General features: G+C 52.6%; 1 protein-coding gene across 2 annotated transcripts in view; it reads right to left on the reverse strand.

Annotated features, from left to right (window-relative positions):
- Nucleotides 1–2,355: 2,355 nt before the first annotated feature.
- LOC133352723 (solute carrier family 2, facilitated glucose transporter member 11-like) overlaps nt 2,356–16,455 on the reverse strand; it is a 62,296-nt gene continuing 48,196 nt past the window's right edge. For both annotated transcript variants that reach the window (XM_061568552.1, XM_061568560.1), the window contains 5 exons: nt 16,148–16,249; nt 14,078–14,153; nt 13,115–13,242; nt 6,557–6,763; nt 2,356–4,715 (listed from right to left, as the gene is read on the reverse strand). In XM_061568552.1, the coding sequence (XP_061424536.1) occupies nt 4,692–4,715; nt 6,557–6,763; nt 13,115–13,242; nt 14,078–14,153; nt 16,148–16,249 (537 nt within the window). In that variant the 3' untranslated portion in view covers nt 2,356–4,691. The remainder of the gene's footprint in view (nt 4,716–6,556; nt 6,764–13,114; nt 13,243–14,077; nt 14,154–16,147; nt 16,250–16,455) is intronic.

A 16,455-nucleotide genomic window follows, 5' to 3' on the forward strand; every position in this document is an offset into this window, starting at 1 on the left:
TTTATTAAAAGGGGTTTGGAACAAAGGTCCGGAGTGTCAAGCGGCCAGCAACACGCAGCACTATCACAGTTGTAATAGATAATACGAGTTGTTTACGAGGTTATTATTATTATTATTATCAGAGATGGGGAAAAGAGGCCGTGATGGGAGGAGAGAATTCACAAAGTGGAGCAGTGCGAGGGAAGAAGCAGACGTGACCTGCAGTGTGGCGGGTGAGTGGGTGAGTGCGTGGGTGGGTGGGTGAGTGGGTGGGTGGGTGGGTGAGTGGGTGGGTGGGTGGGTGAGTGGGTGGGTGGGTGAGTGGATGGATGGGTGAGTGGATGGATGAGTGAGTGGATGGATGAATGAGTGGATGAGTGTGTTATGAGAGGCAGGGCAGCGGTTAGCGCGCTGCGCTATGAACCCCGGCGACCCGATTTCGATTCCCGCTCACGGCCACCAACATCCGTGCCCATTATCTGAACCGGCCTCAAATGAGTACCCGGTGTGGTGTGTAAACATCGTCACTCGGGATACAAAGGCAGTCGGGCGTGATGCTGGCCCTCGTGTGCCGTGCCGGCTTTCATAGGTGCTCACTAACATCACTTGCCCCTAACGGTCTGTTAAGGCTATACGGGAGATCTTTGCCTTAGTTACGATCAATTACTTCAACGTGGGAGGAGGAATCAACGAGTTAAGTGCACAGGCTGCAGCCACCATGGTAGCAGCGATGAGAAGAGAGGAACAGCGGAGACCCGGCAGTCAGCAAGTGACTGGAGAGTGAATCATTGAGTGGAGAATCATCAATCGCTCCAACCGCTTCACGTTTAATTATCTCAGAGCCCTGAGGTCTGGGAGTCCCCTCCAGAGCAGTGGTTCTTAACCTTTACTGCAGCATTGCACCCATTTGGTTCTCAATCGTAAAACAACTATGTATAATGTTAATAAATTCACAGGGATTTTATGAAACAAAGTGTTTGTATTATTTGGGTCTTTCGGTAAAGTCACGTAGATAGGTTCAAAGAAAATAACGAAAAGCTACGTTTCGATCGCAACACAAGCGGTCGTCATCAGGAAAAGGGGGTCAGCTTCTTAAGGCAAACTGATTATAAAGGTTTGAAATGGGCGTGGGCCAGATGTCAGCAGCATGGGCGGGGCAGCTGATGTTCATGTGAGTGGTGGGCGGGGCAGCTGATGTTAATGTGAGTGGTGGGCGGGGCAGCTGATGTTAATGTGAGTGGTGGGCGGGGCAGCTGATGTTCATGTGAGTGGTGGGCGGGGCAGCTAATGTTAATGTGAGTGGTGGGCGGGGCAGCTGATGTTCATGTGAGTGGTGGGCGGGGCAGCTGATGTTAATGTGAGTGGTGGGCGGGGCAGCTGATGTAAATGTCAGTGGTGGGCGGGGCAGCTGATGTTAATGTGAGTGGTGGGCGGGGCAGCTGATGTTCATGTGAGTGGTGGGCGGGGCAGCTGATGTTCATGTGAGTGGTGGGCGGGGCAGCTGATGTTCATGTGAGTGGTGGGCGGGGCAGCTGATGTTAATGTGAGTGGTGGGCGGGGCAGCTGATGTTAATGTAAGTGTGGGCAGCGACCGCGACGATAGAGGGTTTTCCACCAATCAAAGGGCTGCCAGGTAAAACATTAGCATGTTAATGTAAGATCGTTGAGCGGCCTCCACGGCGAGCGCGCTGAGGTGGCTATGTTCATGTGAGAGATTAGCATGTTAATGTGAGAGATTAGCGTGTTAATGTGAGAGATTAGCATGTTAATGGGAGAGATTAGCGTGTTAATGGGAGAGGTTAGCATGCTATTGTGAGAGATTAGCATGTTAATGTGAGAGATTAGCATGTTAATGTGAGAGATTAGCGTGTTAATGTGAGAGATTAGCGTGTTAATGGGAGATCGCAGAGCAGCAACCACGAGGTCGGCGCGCGAGGTGGCTGTGTTAGTGTGAGAAATTTGACCTGTTAATGTAAAATCAGAGCCAAAAATAACTGACTTTGGAAGGTGGCAGGATGGGAACATCACAGCCAGTAATGACTTAAACTGGTTAATAACGTCCTTCCAATGATTGCTCAGTTTGTACCCATCTTCTCGGTTGAAATTGTGTCTGTGTCTGTATATATGGATGGCTTCATGAACGAATCTTTGTTGATAGCCAGTGGGTTTGCAGAGTACCTTCGTCTTAGAGAAATCAAATTCGTGTGAGTCCACCGCATTAAAACAGTGATCAGCCACGGCCGAGGTAATGGTCCTATCGTGTTTCAGATCTGCCCGATGTTCAAGAACACGGTTGGAGTGCGCGCACCCCCGGGGGAGTGCGCGCACCGCCGGGGGAGTGCGCGCACCCCCGGGGGAGTGCGCGCACTCCCCCGGGTGAAGAACCACTTCTCGAGAGACTCGTTTGCTAAAGGACCCAGAACAGGGACCCACGATCGGCGGGCGCCGCCAGTAAAAACACGAAATTCCAGTTTCTAACCCCCGAACACTCGAAATCGTGAGACCCAATGCTAGTTTGCCGCCCACGTGTTCCTGTTTACAGCTGGCACGTAACGAGCATTTAAGCAATTGATTACTCTCCCGATTATGTGTACATTATGTTGAACTTCGTTCGCACCGTACGTAGCCAACCGTGCAAATCGGTGGTGCCCAGTGGCTTCCTAATATCGGAAGGAAGAGCGTTCCAGACGGCCGCAGAAGCGCATCTGAGCTCGCGCGCGATGCCGTGACCGCCTTTGTTTGATGGCCAGCCAACAGCTGGCCATCAAACAGGCGTGGTAGGTACGATTTGCTGGCCACTTCCCAAGCTCCGGCGATGTTTCGACACCAACAGGTGCTCGCCGACTGCCTCGATCCCAAGCAACCAACCATACAACTCCGAACGAGCGCGGTTCGCTACCGGACATCTGTGAAAAAAGAGCTTGATAGCTCATCGGATTCCTCCAGTATGAACACTGCATTCTAATACGAACGGTGCGAACGAAGTTCAGCATGCATACACGCACCTACACATTGGTGGCGGCGGGGGGAGGGGTTGTGCTGCGCTCGTATCGCAAAGTGAACAAACTGGAAGGAGCGGTTCGATGAAAGTGCCCAGAGGCGGTAACTCGTGGCAGGCAGAGAGAGGATCGACTACTCGGAGCGAGTGACGTCGTGAGATTATTCACGAGGGTGGGAGCTTCTTTTTCAGGTGACGTATGGCGAGGGCTGCCAGGCTGTGCCAGCCAAACTCTGCTCAGCTGATCGCGAGGGGAGAAGGGGGGGGCACAGCCCAGAGTAGGGGGGGGGGCACAGCCCAGAGTGGGGGGGGGGGGGGGGTTGGGAGCGCCCACTGCGGAACGCACCCGGCCCCGAATCCCACTTCCCCGGGGGGGTGGGGCGAATCAGGGCCGGGCACAGCACGGTGCCACGTCAGCCGCCGTGTCACCCACGGATCCCACGTCTCGCACGTAGCCTCGTTGTCGTGCCCACGCCGGGCACGATCCAATTACACCCCCACCAGAGGTAACCCCCGAGGTCAGGGGTCGGCAACCAAAACAAAAGGAATCTATTTGATTTTTATTCGGTAAAAAATCCCCCCCCCCTCTCAATATTTAAAGAGCCGCCATGTGTGTACACACCGTACGTTGAACTTTTTCCGCGCCGTACGTAGCCAACCCTGCTCGCTCATCGGAGGCGCAAACGCAATGTGAATACGAGACGCGGTGGTTTCTTCATCAAAATAAAAAACTACGTCACGAAGCGCAGTCCTGAAAGGGCCGCGTGCGGCTCTGAAGCCGCAGGTCGCCGACCCCCGCGCCCCCCTCCCCTCGTGGGATGGTGGGGGAGGGGGAGGGGAGGTGGGGAGGGGAGTTGGGGAGGAGAGGTGGGGAGGGGGAAGTGCAGTTGCGAAACGTGAAACAACACGTGCAGCTGTGAACACCGAACAACAATCCCTGACGCATCTTGCATCGAGTGCGACGCACGGCGCCCACCCCGAGTCGCCCCCACCCCGAGTCAACCACCCCCACTCACCCCCCTCCACGCGGAGTGTTAGCAAGTGTCACAGTCAACTCACGTGGCATTACACTTCCCTCACCCCCTCCCTCCCACCCACCTTACCCCTCCCCTCCACCCCCTCCCACCAGGCCACACCTGCGCACAGGTGAGGTAAACGGAGGGGAATGCTGCACTCGGCTCGGCCACTCGGAGACGCCGCCTCCCCCCCCCCGTGCAGGCGGGGTGCGTGCAGCTCCATCCCGAACGTGGCACCAGCGTCACGTGATGACAGACAACCGATTGGGAGTCCTCGCACTCTCGTCCAGCGGTGTCACCCACGTCCAGCGGTGTCACGTGTGGTGTCACATGCGGTGCCACCGACGTCGAGTGGTGACACCCACGTGCGGTGTCACCGACGTTCCGTGCAGATTGAGCGCAGCAGCCAATGCCTTGCGACGTTTGTTTACATTTATTTTATTTTGTGTTGCTATCGCGGAGTGACTTCACGATGCGCTTTTAGGGCAGGCGGATGCCACCCACCCGGGTATGAACTCAGGCTTCTCAACAGCGCCGGCTCAGCGCTCCGACCTCCCCGAGCCAGCGGGCCGCTGTCGAGACGGACACGCGAGCTGTCCGCGAGCTGTCCGTGAGTGACTACTTAAGACCGGCCGCAGGGCAGGAATGGGGGGAGGGGGCGGGGGGTGCGGCCACAGCATCGTGTCCCGAGCACGCCCTCATCTATGTAAGGCCGAGGCGACCTAGGGGAGGCACACAACAAAACAACGTCGTCACACCAAATATGAACAACAGCAGCAACAAAAACAAAAACCTAACAATCGCGAGTGGCGGAATTGACGGAGGGCGCTTTAACAGAAATTAAGCGGAATGGCGATAGAGGAACTCTCCGCTTGGAGTGCGCACGCAGCAACGTGAAGGGCTTCATTCCAGCTGTTTGGGGGATGCGAGTGGGGGCTTGGTGAGGAGGCCGCCACTACGGAGGATGACGGGGGCGGTGGGCGAGAACAGCCCAGGAATGGTATCGAAGGAATGGAGCGCTGATGGTGATGATGATGAGGAGGAGACATTGACTGGACCGGTACGAATATCACTCGCTACTGATGAGCCGTCGTGGTCAGGAGCCCGAACTTGGGGTCGCTGGGTTTGTGGCGTGGCGCGTGAACCACAGTGCCACCACTCCACCCCGATGGCATGGTCTGAGCCAGGCATGTCTGCGCCTGAGACCCTGAAAAAATTTCAACGCATCCAGTAGACCTGTCGCTATGGCCGAGTGCTTACACAGCAGGCTCCCAAGGAACCTGCAACATATTCAGTGAGAAGTTAAGTCCTGTCAACAACAACAGTACCACGATCAACATGAAAGACAAAGGTCCCCCCCATGTCGCCTTGGGGCAAGTGCTGTTAGCGACCACCAATGAAGGCCGGCACGGCACACGAGGGGGTGGGTGGCCAGCACCACGCCCGGCCGCCTTTGTCTCCCATGTGGCGATGTTTAAACACCAGATCAGGTACTCATTTGAGGCAGAGTCAACCTAGGGGAGGCCCAGGGCCGGTTTAGATAATCGCTACAAGTGTTGGCTGTGAGCGGGAAATCGAACCGTGCTCGCCGGGGTCGTGGCGCAGCACGATAACCGCTACCCCACCGCTCCCCCGAACCACTAAACATCACCCCCACCACCCCCCCCCCCCCCCCATCAGCACCCCCACCCCGTCTCTGTCCTTGCCAAGTGAATCCCTGAACAAACAGGCCGAGTGGCGTTAACCTTTGGCCAGCGCCGGGATTGTGCTCACAACAGCATCAGCAGTATGGAAGGCCAGGCCACCATAAAGAGACGATCGCAGCGATGCCCCTCCTCGCTTACTCAGCAGAGTCTCAAGGATGAAACTCCACGTGAACCAAACGGTGAGGATGCCTTCTTCATACAGCAGTGGGGAGAAATAAATGGTCTCTAATGATCCCAACGATGTTGCCAATGGGTTATCCAAGAATGAAAATGAATCCTCCGAATCTCGAGACTCTTTTTCAGGAGGGTTCTGCCAAGTGACCTTCTGACCCGCACCTACGGGGGACATCTGTGACAAAGAGCTTTATAGCTCATCGTATTCCTCCAGTACAAATAAAGATTCTGATTCTGAGTTTTTCACAGTAGTGGGGACAACGTTGGTCCTTGATGCTGATGCTGCTGTGATCCCAACTGAGCAACTTGCAGTTGACTCTTTCCCAGCATTGGGATGCGGTTTGGTCAATGCCAGTTGCACCCAGTGGGTACTCAGCTACGGGAGGAAACCAGAGAAACCCCACGTGGAACGAGGTGGGGGGGAGAACAAAGAATCTCCAAGCAAGAAAGGCGCGACCACCCCCCCCGGGCATCAGAAACCAAACCCAGGCGCCGTCTAGCTTGTGGAGGCGCGAGCGTCGCCAATGGAGACTCGGGCGGCGAAGGTTTCCTTCGAAGGGGCGGCCGTCGCTAGCCTCAAAACCCCCGGTGGACGAACCCCCCCCCCCCCCCACACCGGGAGACGGGGGTCTCCCCCCCCCCCACTCCTCGGCAGTCGGTACCGACGTGCGACGAAGACCTGCCTCGGGTAATGTGACCAAGCTCTGCTCATTGCCGCTCGTCGCCGCGGTGCCCAGCATCCCGTAGCAGTTGCTCCTCCTCGCGTCAAAGAGTTCCGTCACTTCCAGGAAGGAGCGGTTCTTGGTCTCGGGGAGGAGGCAGCAGACGAGCAGCCCGCCGGCCACGCTGTTCGCCAGGAACAGGATGAAGCAGTAGGGCCCTGTAGCCCTCTGGGGGAGAACAAAGACACAAAGGTCCACCCACCCGCGTAGCATGAACTGAATGTTGGGGGCAAGTGCCGTTACCGAGCACCAATGAAGGCTGGCACGGCAGCCTTCATAGTTGTCTGACAGCATTAGGTGCCCGACAGCATTTGTCTCCCTAGTGGCGATGTTTACACACCACACCAGGTACTCATTTGAGGCTAAGTCCACCTTGGGGAGGCCCAAGAGCGGTTCCGATAATCGTCACCGGTATTGGCCGTGAGCAGGACGGCTAACCGTTACACTACGGCTCCCCAAACAAAGACAAAGATCACCCGTATAGTCTTAACAGACTGTTGGGGCAAGTGCTGTTAGTGAGCACCGCCTACGAAGGCCAGCACTGCGTACGAGGGGATGGGTAGTCAGTACCATGCCCGGCCACCTTTGTCTTCCCAGTGGCGGTGTTTACACACTGCACCAGGTACTCATTTCAGGCTGATTTGACCTACGAGAGGCCCAGGATAGATTAAGAAAATCGTCACTCATGTTGGCCGTGACATGGGAATCGAACTTGGGTCACCGGTTTCAGAGCACAGTGTGCTAACCACTGCGTCACCGTTCCCAGAACACACGCACACACGTCTAATCAACGACGACTGGCCGTGTGCGATTCGTACGTTCTCCCCGTTTAACAGAGTGTGAGAGAGAGTAAGTGTGCGACCCGAGTTCGATTCCCGCCCACGGCCACCAACACCGGTGACGATTATCTGAACCGCCACTGAGGAGACAAAGGCGGCCGGGCATGGTGTTGGCCATCCACCCGTTTATGTGCCATACTGGTCTTCATAGTTGCGCACGAACAAACAGCACCTCCATAATATCGTTTTGTTGGGTTAGATCGCGTAAATATATAAATGTGTCGTTAAACCTGCCACCACCCGACACAGCCAATTCGCAAGGTTTGTCACGTAAACAGAAAGTGCCAATTTGTGACTAGTACAGCAGCACACCGGTGTGTTGGGGAGGAAAGCCACAACATTTACAATCTGAGTACGACGTTTCGCCAGTAATTACAACTAGCTTAATCAGGCGATAGCCAGATTTGTGGAGAAATCCTCCTGTTTCGTTCCTTAAATAGAGGCGTAGATGTGATGGCGTCGCTTGTGAGCACTTTTTGAGCGATGTGGGGGGGGATTAACAGCACTTGCCCCACAAGTCTGTTCAAGGCTACACGGTGGATCTTTATCTTCGTCTATTGTGTGAGTGTGCGCGTGTGTGGAATCCGGATGTTCTCCCACAGCTCAAGCAACCACACGCGCAATGCATTGGACAAATATCCCAATGGTGAAAAATTGCCCGCAAATTACACAGAAGTAGCAGCTGCAACAACATCGCCCCTTACTGCAAAAACGTGGCAGGAACCTGATAAAAAAAGATAATCTTGAGATCCAGTGAGGCCTTCCTGGGTTAAATAAGTGTAGGAGGAATATTAATGTGTATCTTGGGTTGTATGAACTGTATGTTGAACCTCTTTCGCACCGTACGTAGCCAAACGCACTAATTGGAGGTGTGGGGGTAAGGACAACAAACTAAATGCAAAAAGCAGTTCTAAAGAAATGAGTTTGTCAATCTAGATGATCTAAAAATGCACAGCTCCAATGGTTTCCTAATATCGGAAGGAAGAGCGTTCCAGACGGCCGCAGAAGCGCATTCGAAAGCGCCACGCGCTGCGGCGACCACCGTCTTTGTTTGACGGCCAGCCAGAAGCCACCGCTGCTTGCGACGATGATCGGGCTTCGCGTGATGATGGTTTCTGGTCTTTGACGAGATCAGCAAGGTATTGTGGTTCACTTGTGGCATTTTTTATCCGGGTCCTCTGGTTTTTTCCCTCCATTTATAATCAACATCACGCATTCAGAGCATTTGGCTGCTGCTATAAATTTCCACGTGATGATGATAAGCCACCTCATTTAGGTGCTGTCATTTGTGATAGCTGGGTCGCTGCTGAAGAAGAGCGACTACATCGCTTACCTGGTGAAATAAAAAAAGATTTTAGTTTTTGAGAGACACCCCTCGCCTGCCAGTCTCACGCGCTCACGCGAGACGTTCAAGGTACGGTAGATAATCGATTATCCGGTGGCTTCGGGGGGGGAAGGTGGCGATGGCTTTTCAAAAACGCCGGATAATTGCGACTCATCTATATTTAAAATAGATTATTTTTTCACATTATTGTATGACATTTGATTTTTAGGTGTTAAATGTTTTTTTTATGTTTTAAATGTTTACGATATGAAATTGACATGAATAAGACAAAGACAAAAATAAATATCCTACTTTAAAAAAAACTGTATTTACTGTACCGTAATTACATACCTCTCTAGATTTGAAGTTTTCGTGACTGCAATGATCCATACTCTTTGGTTCTTTCGGTAAAGTCACGTAGGTTTAAAATAAAATAAAAAATAAAATAAATCACGACGTTTCGGAAGCAACACAAGCGTCTGTCATCAGGTGGGAAAGCCACATCAAGAAACAAACTTGCAGTAGTGGGCAAAAGAGCTGCTTGTGACAAGAGATTATATAAGGTAAGAGGGGGGGAAGAGCCAGGGAGGAAAGATGGAGAGGGTGGGGGGGGGAGTGGCGATCTGCCGACTGAGCAATTGACTCTGCTAGTGCGACACAATGCCGGAGCTGGGCAATGAGAGGGCCTGGGGGTAGAAGGCTGAAGAAAATGGAGATGCGGATATAAAAGCAAAATATAAAGCCATTAGGATTTTACCTGGTTAATAACATCCTTCCAATGATTTCTCAATTTGAATCCATCTTCTCTGTTGAAGTTATGTCTGTGTTTATATATCTGGATGGCTTCATGAACAAACCTTTGATAGTAGCCTGACGGTTTGCAGAGTACCTTGGTCTCGGAAAAGACAATATCATGAGAGCCCACAGCGTTGTAGCAATGATCTGCCACGTTGGAAGAGTTAGTTCTGCCGTGTTTCAGATCTGCCTTGGGCTCGCGAATACGGTCCGATATATGTCGTTTCGTTTCCCTAATGTAACAAACACCACAAGTGCAACTCAGTTTGTAGACTCCAGGGTATTGCTTGTCAGGAATGGCATCCTTTACGGATGGAATTAGATTACAGATTTTGTGTACTGTACTGAATTGGACCTGGATCTTGTGTTTGTTTAAGATTTTGGAAATCTTTTTGGTAATGCCTGCTATGTATGGTAGCGTGATGGTTTTGATCGGAGTCTCAGGGGGTTGGAGAAATTTGAAACAGATGCCATCCAGACATCCACCCTACGTCCTTCCCTGTGGAAGAGATATGTGGATGACACTTTCGTCATTTGGCCACATGGCCTGCCAGCATTGAACCAATTTCTCAACCACATTAACTCCATACACCCATCCATCAAATTCACCATGGAAGTGGAGAAGGATGGTAAGCTACCATTTCTGGATGTTCTGTTTGAGAAGAAATCTGATGGCTCTTTGGGACACTCTGTCTACAGGTAAGCCACCCACACAGATTCCTATCTGAAACCTGATTCCCACCACCATCCGGCACAGAAGAATTCCCTCATCAAAACACTACACCATAGGGCCCACTGCATTTCTGACCAACACCACCTAGCCAGTGAATTGGAACACGTACACCAGGCCCTGAAGATGAATGGATATTCGGACCGTATTATCCACAAAGCTGTTCCTCCAACCATGGAGAAACAACCCCCTGAGACTCCGATCAAAACCATGACGTTACCATACATAGCAGGCATTACCAAAAAGATTTCCAAAATCTTAAACAAACACAAGATCCAGGTCCGATTCAGTACAGTACACAAAATCCGTGATCTTATCCCATCCGTAAAGGATATCATTCCTGACATGCAATACCCTGGAGTCTACAAACTGAGTTGCACTTGTGGTGATTGTTACATTGGGGAATCGAAACGACATTGATCGGACCGTATTCACAAGCACAAGGTAGATCTGAAACACGGCAGAACTAACTCTTCCGCCGTGGCTGATCATTGCTACAACGCTGTGGGCTCTCATGATATTGTCTTTTCCGAGACCAAGGTACTCTGCAAACCGTCAGGCTACTATCAAAGGTTTGTTCATGAAGCCATCCAGATATATAAACACAGACATAACTTCAACAGAGAAGATGGATTCAAATTGAGAAATCATTGGAAGGATGTTATTAACCAGGTAAAATCCTAATGGCTTTATATTTTGCTTTTATATCCGCATCTCCATTTTCTTCAGCCTTCTACCCCCAGGCCCTCTCATTGCCCAGCTCCGGCATTGTGTCGCACTAGCAGAGTCAATTGCTCAGTCGGCAGATCGCCACTCCCCCCCCCACCCTCTCCATCTTTCCTCCCTGGCTCTTCCCCCCCTCTTACCTTATATAATCTCTTGTCACAAGCAGCTCTTTTGCCCACTACAGCAATGTTTCTTGCTGTGGCTTTCCCACCTGATGAGGGACGCTTGTGTTGCTTCCGAAACGTTGTGATTTAATTTATTTTTTATTTTATACCTACGTGACTTTACCGAAAGAACCAAAGAGTAATTACATACCTATTAACCCATACGGTTAACCCGTATTCTTGTACAGGGAAATTGAGTTCTCAGGTCCATACGGCCAAATTTATTTTTCTATTTTTTTGTGTTTCTCCCTTGTGATGGGACTTTGTAGGATGAACGTTGAAATGTATAAGGGCACAGGGTGTATTAAGGTAGGGCACTGATAAGGGGTTCACAGGTTTGTACCTAATACTTCAATCTCAAAGACTCTGCATGGGGTGATTTATATACGTGCAGTATTTTCATCGTTGTATGTAGTGTATAATGTACCGTATATAATATTTAAAACTGAAATCAAGCATAGATGCTTTTCTGTCACATGCACATGGTGCCGATTGCCGGACTGGAGCGGTTTTGTCGGATCGGCCCTGGACCGCCGGATGTTGGAAGCCGGATAATCGATGAGCAACTGTAAAGGGACTCCTCTATTTAAGAACGAGTGAGGTTCCAGGTCTGTTCGTAAGTCGATTTGTTCGTAAGTCCAACTTTACTCCTGTCGATTCCAAACAAGTTGTATGGCATGTTCACTAAACACGGGGAAAGGCTTTAAAAGTTGTATAATCTCCTGTAGATGTGGATGCCACTGGTTCTTCGCGTCCTGCAGATGTAGACGCCACCACCACCATCTATTGCGCAATCGTTGAACTTACGACTCTCGCTCCAAACAGGCAACTGGACATACGGACAGGTTTGTTCGTATCTCTGAAAGTTTCATAAGTCGAAGTTCGTAAGTGAAGGAGTCCCCGTCCGTACATATACACAACGTCGATGCTCGTTCCACCAACAAAGCATGAAGGTTGCCATCTCCTGGCTTGCCCAGGGTACGGTGGCAGCACAGCCAGCGGATTGATTTGTGTATCCGGCTTCACTCACCCTCTGAACTAAACTAAACTTTTTTTTACTATTTGTTTATTTTACCAGATAAGGCCTCACTGCTCTGTTCAGCTCTTTTTTCAGAAGCGGACCCGGCTATCGCGAATGATAGCTCAACGGAAGCGACTTATCACGTTGAAGTTGATAGCAGCCAAATACTCGAAACCATTGGTTCTTAACCTGGGGTGCATGCACCCCCTGGGAGTGCGAGATGCCCTGAGAACCAAAGGGGTGCAGGCTGCAGTAAAGGTTAAGAACCACTGCTCTCAACGCACGTTGATTCTAAATGTGGAGGGAAAAACCGGAGAAACCAGAGGACTCGGAGAAAAATCCACGTGACCACAGGGATAGGGACATGCAAACTACAAATATACAGCAGGCGTCAGAGTCGGGAACGAACCCACGATCTCCTGCATACCCAGCGAGCTAGTTAACATCTCTTAACCATCTCACTCTCACGTGGAGACAAGGGGACACGGAGATCAGCAGTGAAGTGGGGGGGGGGGGGTGTACATCCAGCTTCATTCATCTTTCCACTTGCAGGGTGCCCTCACTTCATCACGTGGCAGCTGTCTCAAATCCTCAAACCCACACGGTCACAGCCGATGATGGCGAAGGCAAAGACGACGGTCACTGCGGAGAGCTTCAAGTCAGCGGGGCGGGGGTGGTGTGAAACTGAACCGAGCATGACGGCCGAGTGGCGACCCGAGACTCAAGGAGACGACGACCGTGAGAGACGCGAGGCTTGTCCGTCGCTTCGCGACACCACGGCCGCGCTGCTCTGCCGGTCGCTGTCTCAATGCCGCACGCGAGGAGGGGGAGCAACACCGGCAGGAGGGAGGGGTGGGGAGGGAGGGAGGGGGAGCAGGGAGAGAGGAAGGGAGGGAGGGGGAGCAGGGAGCAGCACTGACCACAAGGAAGGGGAAGATGATGCCGATGACGAAGAAGCTCAACCAGTTGACGCATCCGGCGATGGAGTAGGCGGTGGGGCGCGCGTGATGGGAGAAGAGCTCAGCCGGCAGGACGTTCAGGATGCCACCTTCCCCGTGGGGTGGGGGGGGGTGGGCCCAGGGCATTGAGGTTTCACGACGGTTACCCAGCGCATCAACCGTCGTGCATCGCTCACAGCGTCTCACACGAAGCTGCGATTCATCCCATCCAACTGCGGAGCGGCGTTGTGGGCGATGTGTCAAGCAGCAGACATCCGTCGTGTCGCAGTGGCGAGATGTTAACTACCTCGCCTGGTATACAGGAGGTTGTGGGTTCGATCCTGACCCTGACGCCTGCTGTATATTTGGAGTTTGCATGTTCTCCCCATGGTTGCGTGGATTTTTCTCCGGGTCCTCCGGTTTTTCCCTCCACGTTAAGAATTAACGTGCGTTTAGAGCATTTGTTTTCAATAAATGTCCACACGATAAGCCACTTCGTTGAGCTATCATTTGTGGCCGGGTCACTTCTGAAAAATGACTACATAGCTCCGTGGGTCTTACCTGCTAAAATGAAACATTCTTTAGTTTAGTTTTTAGGTTAGTTTAAAGCAGCAGACAAGAGTTCGTGCCTCCATACAACGTCGCGTTACTAGTCCAGCATCGTCAGCCTCCTGGCGTTTTTGAATCAACATTTCACGACAACGCATGATGGAAGCAAACGTTGCTCTACTTTCAACCGGCTAGGTCTCATCAGCAGTCTGGTTCTTTAAACGATATTCGAGGTTTTAAAGGGAGCTGTGGTTTCAGCCCAAGTTCACTCCCCTGGTTCACTCTGCTGCCGGCTCGGGGGGAGGCCGATCTGCCACCCCCCCACCACTGCCCTCCCCACCCCACCGCCCCCACTGCCCCCATCCCCCCCACTGCGGCACAACGTGTCGAACTCACCGGGGCCGATTCCGAAGCTCAGGATGTAGGCAAACACGATGGCGATGCTGAAGTACGACAGAGCCGGGACACGCTTCTAAGGGAGGGAGGGGGGGGGAAACAACGGGAGGTTCCGCACGGTGACGCGCGATTGCAGTTGCGTCATATTTCCTGAGTTAAAAACTCCGGAGAGAGTTCCAGTCATCGTCATCATTTAAATAACCATTAAACCCGCCTTCGCCAGTCGTCACACCGCGCCCCCCTGGGGGGCTTCCCCGTTCTGACGAACATTCTGCCACCAAACACCCGCAGGAGACATCGCGCCCACGCTGCAAGGGAGTCGTCTTCGCGCTTTTGTGCCAAACGACAAACCACCTGCTCCGTCATCAAGAAAGACCTCAACCAGTGTTCCTGGCCGCAGTCAACTCAAGTGCCGATCCCATACCCTCTGGGATCGCGCTGCCGCTGTTGCCACCATCCTAGGATCTCACCACGCAGATCAGGAAGAACGCTGCTGGCGAACGCAGTGGCACGTCCGGGATAACAAACACCTCATTAAAAGACATCTCATTCCGCACCCAAACATTGCACCTCCTAGTTTTGACATTTCTCGAAGGCACCGGTGGTGGAACCGTCAAACGCATAAGAACATCGGTAGCAGGCCGATGCTGCATCGCATTCTCCTTCATGAATGGAAAATTAAAGACACAGCTGCAGTTGTGCCATTGTGGCCATGCAACCCAAATTTTGGACAACACAACACACCCATAGAGACCCATAGAGACACAATACACCCATAGAGACCCATAGAGACAGAATACACCCATAGAGACCCATAGAGACACAAAGAGAAGCATATCGATACAAAGAAACACAAAGAGAACCATAGAGATACATAGGAACTCGTAGAGATATATTAAAGGCACAAGGCCACAGGAGTGCGATTATGGCCGTGCAACCCAGACTACGGACCACACAGTGAACCCACTGTGGTCTGTGTTGCATCACCGGAGGAGGAGAAACAGCGACACGACACGAGCTCTCTCTCTGCTGAAGCCCTCTCGGCGCGGCCAGCAGCAGCAGCGGCGGCGGCGGCAGCGGCGGCAGCAGAGGACCTCCACATTGGCATCGAACTCCTGAACATTATCATCATCATTGCTGCTGCCATCACACGCAAGTGACTCCTAGATCTATAGCAAACGGTTGGGGACCGCAAAGCTCTTGGCTGCGATGGAGGGCTTTGCGATTCTCCAGAGGTGACCACCGCGACTGCCTGCCGACCAGGCCCACCCTCAACGCCGCCTGGGTCGCCTCTCGAGCGATCGGCTGCCGGCTACCACGCTTGATCACAGGTATCGCTGTCGCCGCCAAAGAGTCGTTCGCGTGATCGGCGATCATCCACAACTCGACCCACACGGTCAACTCATTCCTCGCGACGAGTTGAGATCCGCGGTCCATTGTTGACGTCGAGTTTACATTTTTGACGTTGAAGGAACGAGCAGATAATTACATCTGCAAGTGCATGCTCGTTGTTATTGTTGTTGTCATTGTCGTCTCCTGTATTAAACCAGGAGACGAACTAAACGCGTTGAGACGCACGCCGGGGTGTCCCAGCCTTCAGCAGAGCCGCGTTTCATGTAAAACCACTGGCATAACCACACCGCCACCACCACTGTCGCCACCACCACCATCACCGCCATCACCACAACCACGCCACCACCACCACCATCGCCGCCACTGCGCCACCACCACTGCCATAGCCGCCACCACCGCCATCGCCACCACCACCACCGCCGCTGCTGCTGCCACCGCCGCCGCCCCTCGGCACATCCGGTAGCGCTTCAGATAAACGTTACGCCATGGCCTTCCAGCTCGCCCAAAGAGCACATCACAACGATCTGTAAAAAACGACGCAGTGCTGTTTGCGATCTCCCATGAAGGCCATTACCGCACCTCCGATTAGGACGGATGGCTACGGACGGTGTGAAAGAACTTAAACATACATCAGTCGGAATGCACGGGACACACCGACCACTCCCTCGCACTACAGTGCGGCCGGTGGGGGAAGAAAGAAAGATCAACGGGTCGGACCTGTAACGCCAGTCCAATGGTGATCAAAATGCAGCACAGGCCCATGAGGGAGTAGCCAGCGATCAGCAGGGGGCGACGTCCCAGCCAATCAATGATCATTCCCTGGCAGAGGCAGACACGTGGGGATGGGGAGCGGCGAAGAGAGAGGCAGGTGAATGACAATTTCTGCACTGCATTTTGGAAAGCAGAACGGCTGCCAAAAAACATTACTAAGCTGCAGCGTGTAGAAAATTATTTGGCAGGTGCCTTGATGGGTACTGCAAGATCCGACTATGTCCGTCCAGTGCTTGCCGAGCTGCATTGGCTTC

The sequence above is a fragment of the Lethenteron reissneri genome, chromosome 5 (assembly GCF_015708825.2).
Source record: "Lethenteron reissneri isolate LAM-NWPU_2019-01 chromosome 5, ASM1570882v1, whole genome shotgun sequence".
Classification (NCBI taxonomy): domain Eukaryota; kingdom Metazoa; phylum Chordata; class Hyperoartia; order Petromyzontiformes; family Petromyzontidae; genus Lethenteron; species Lethenteron reissneri.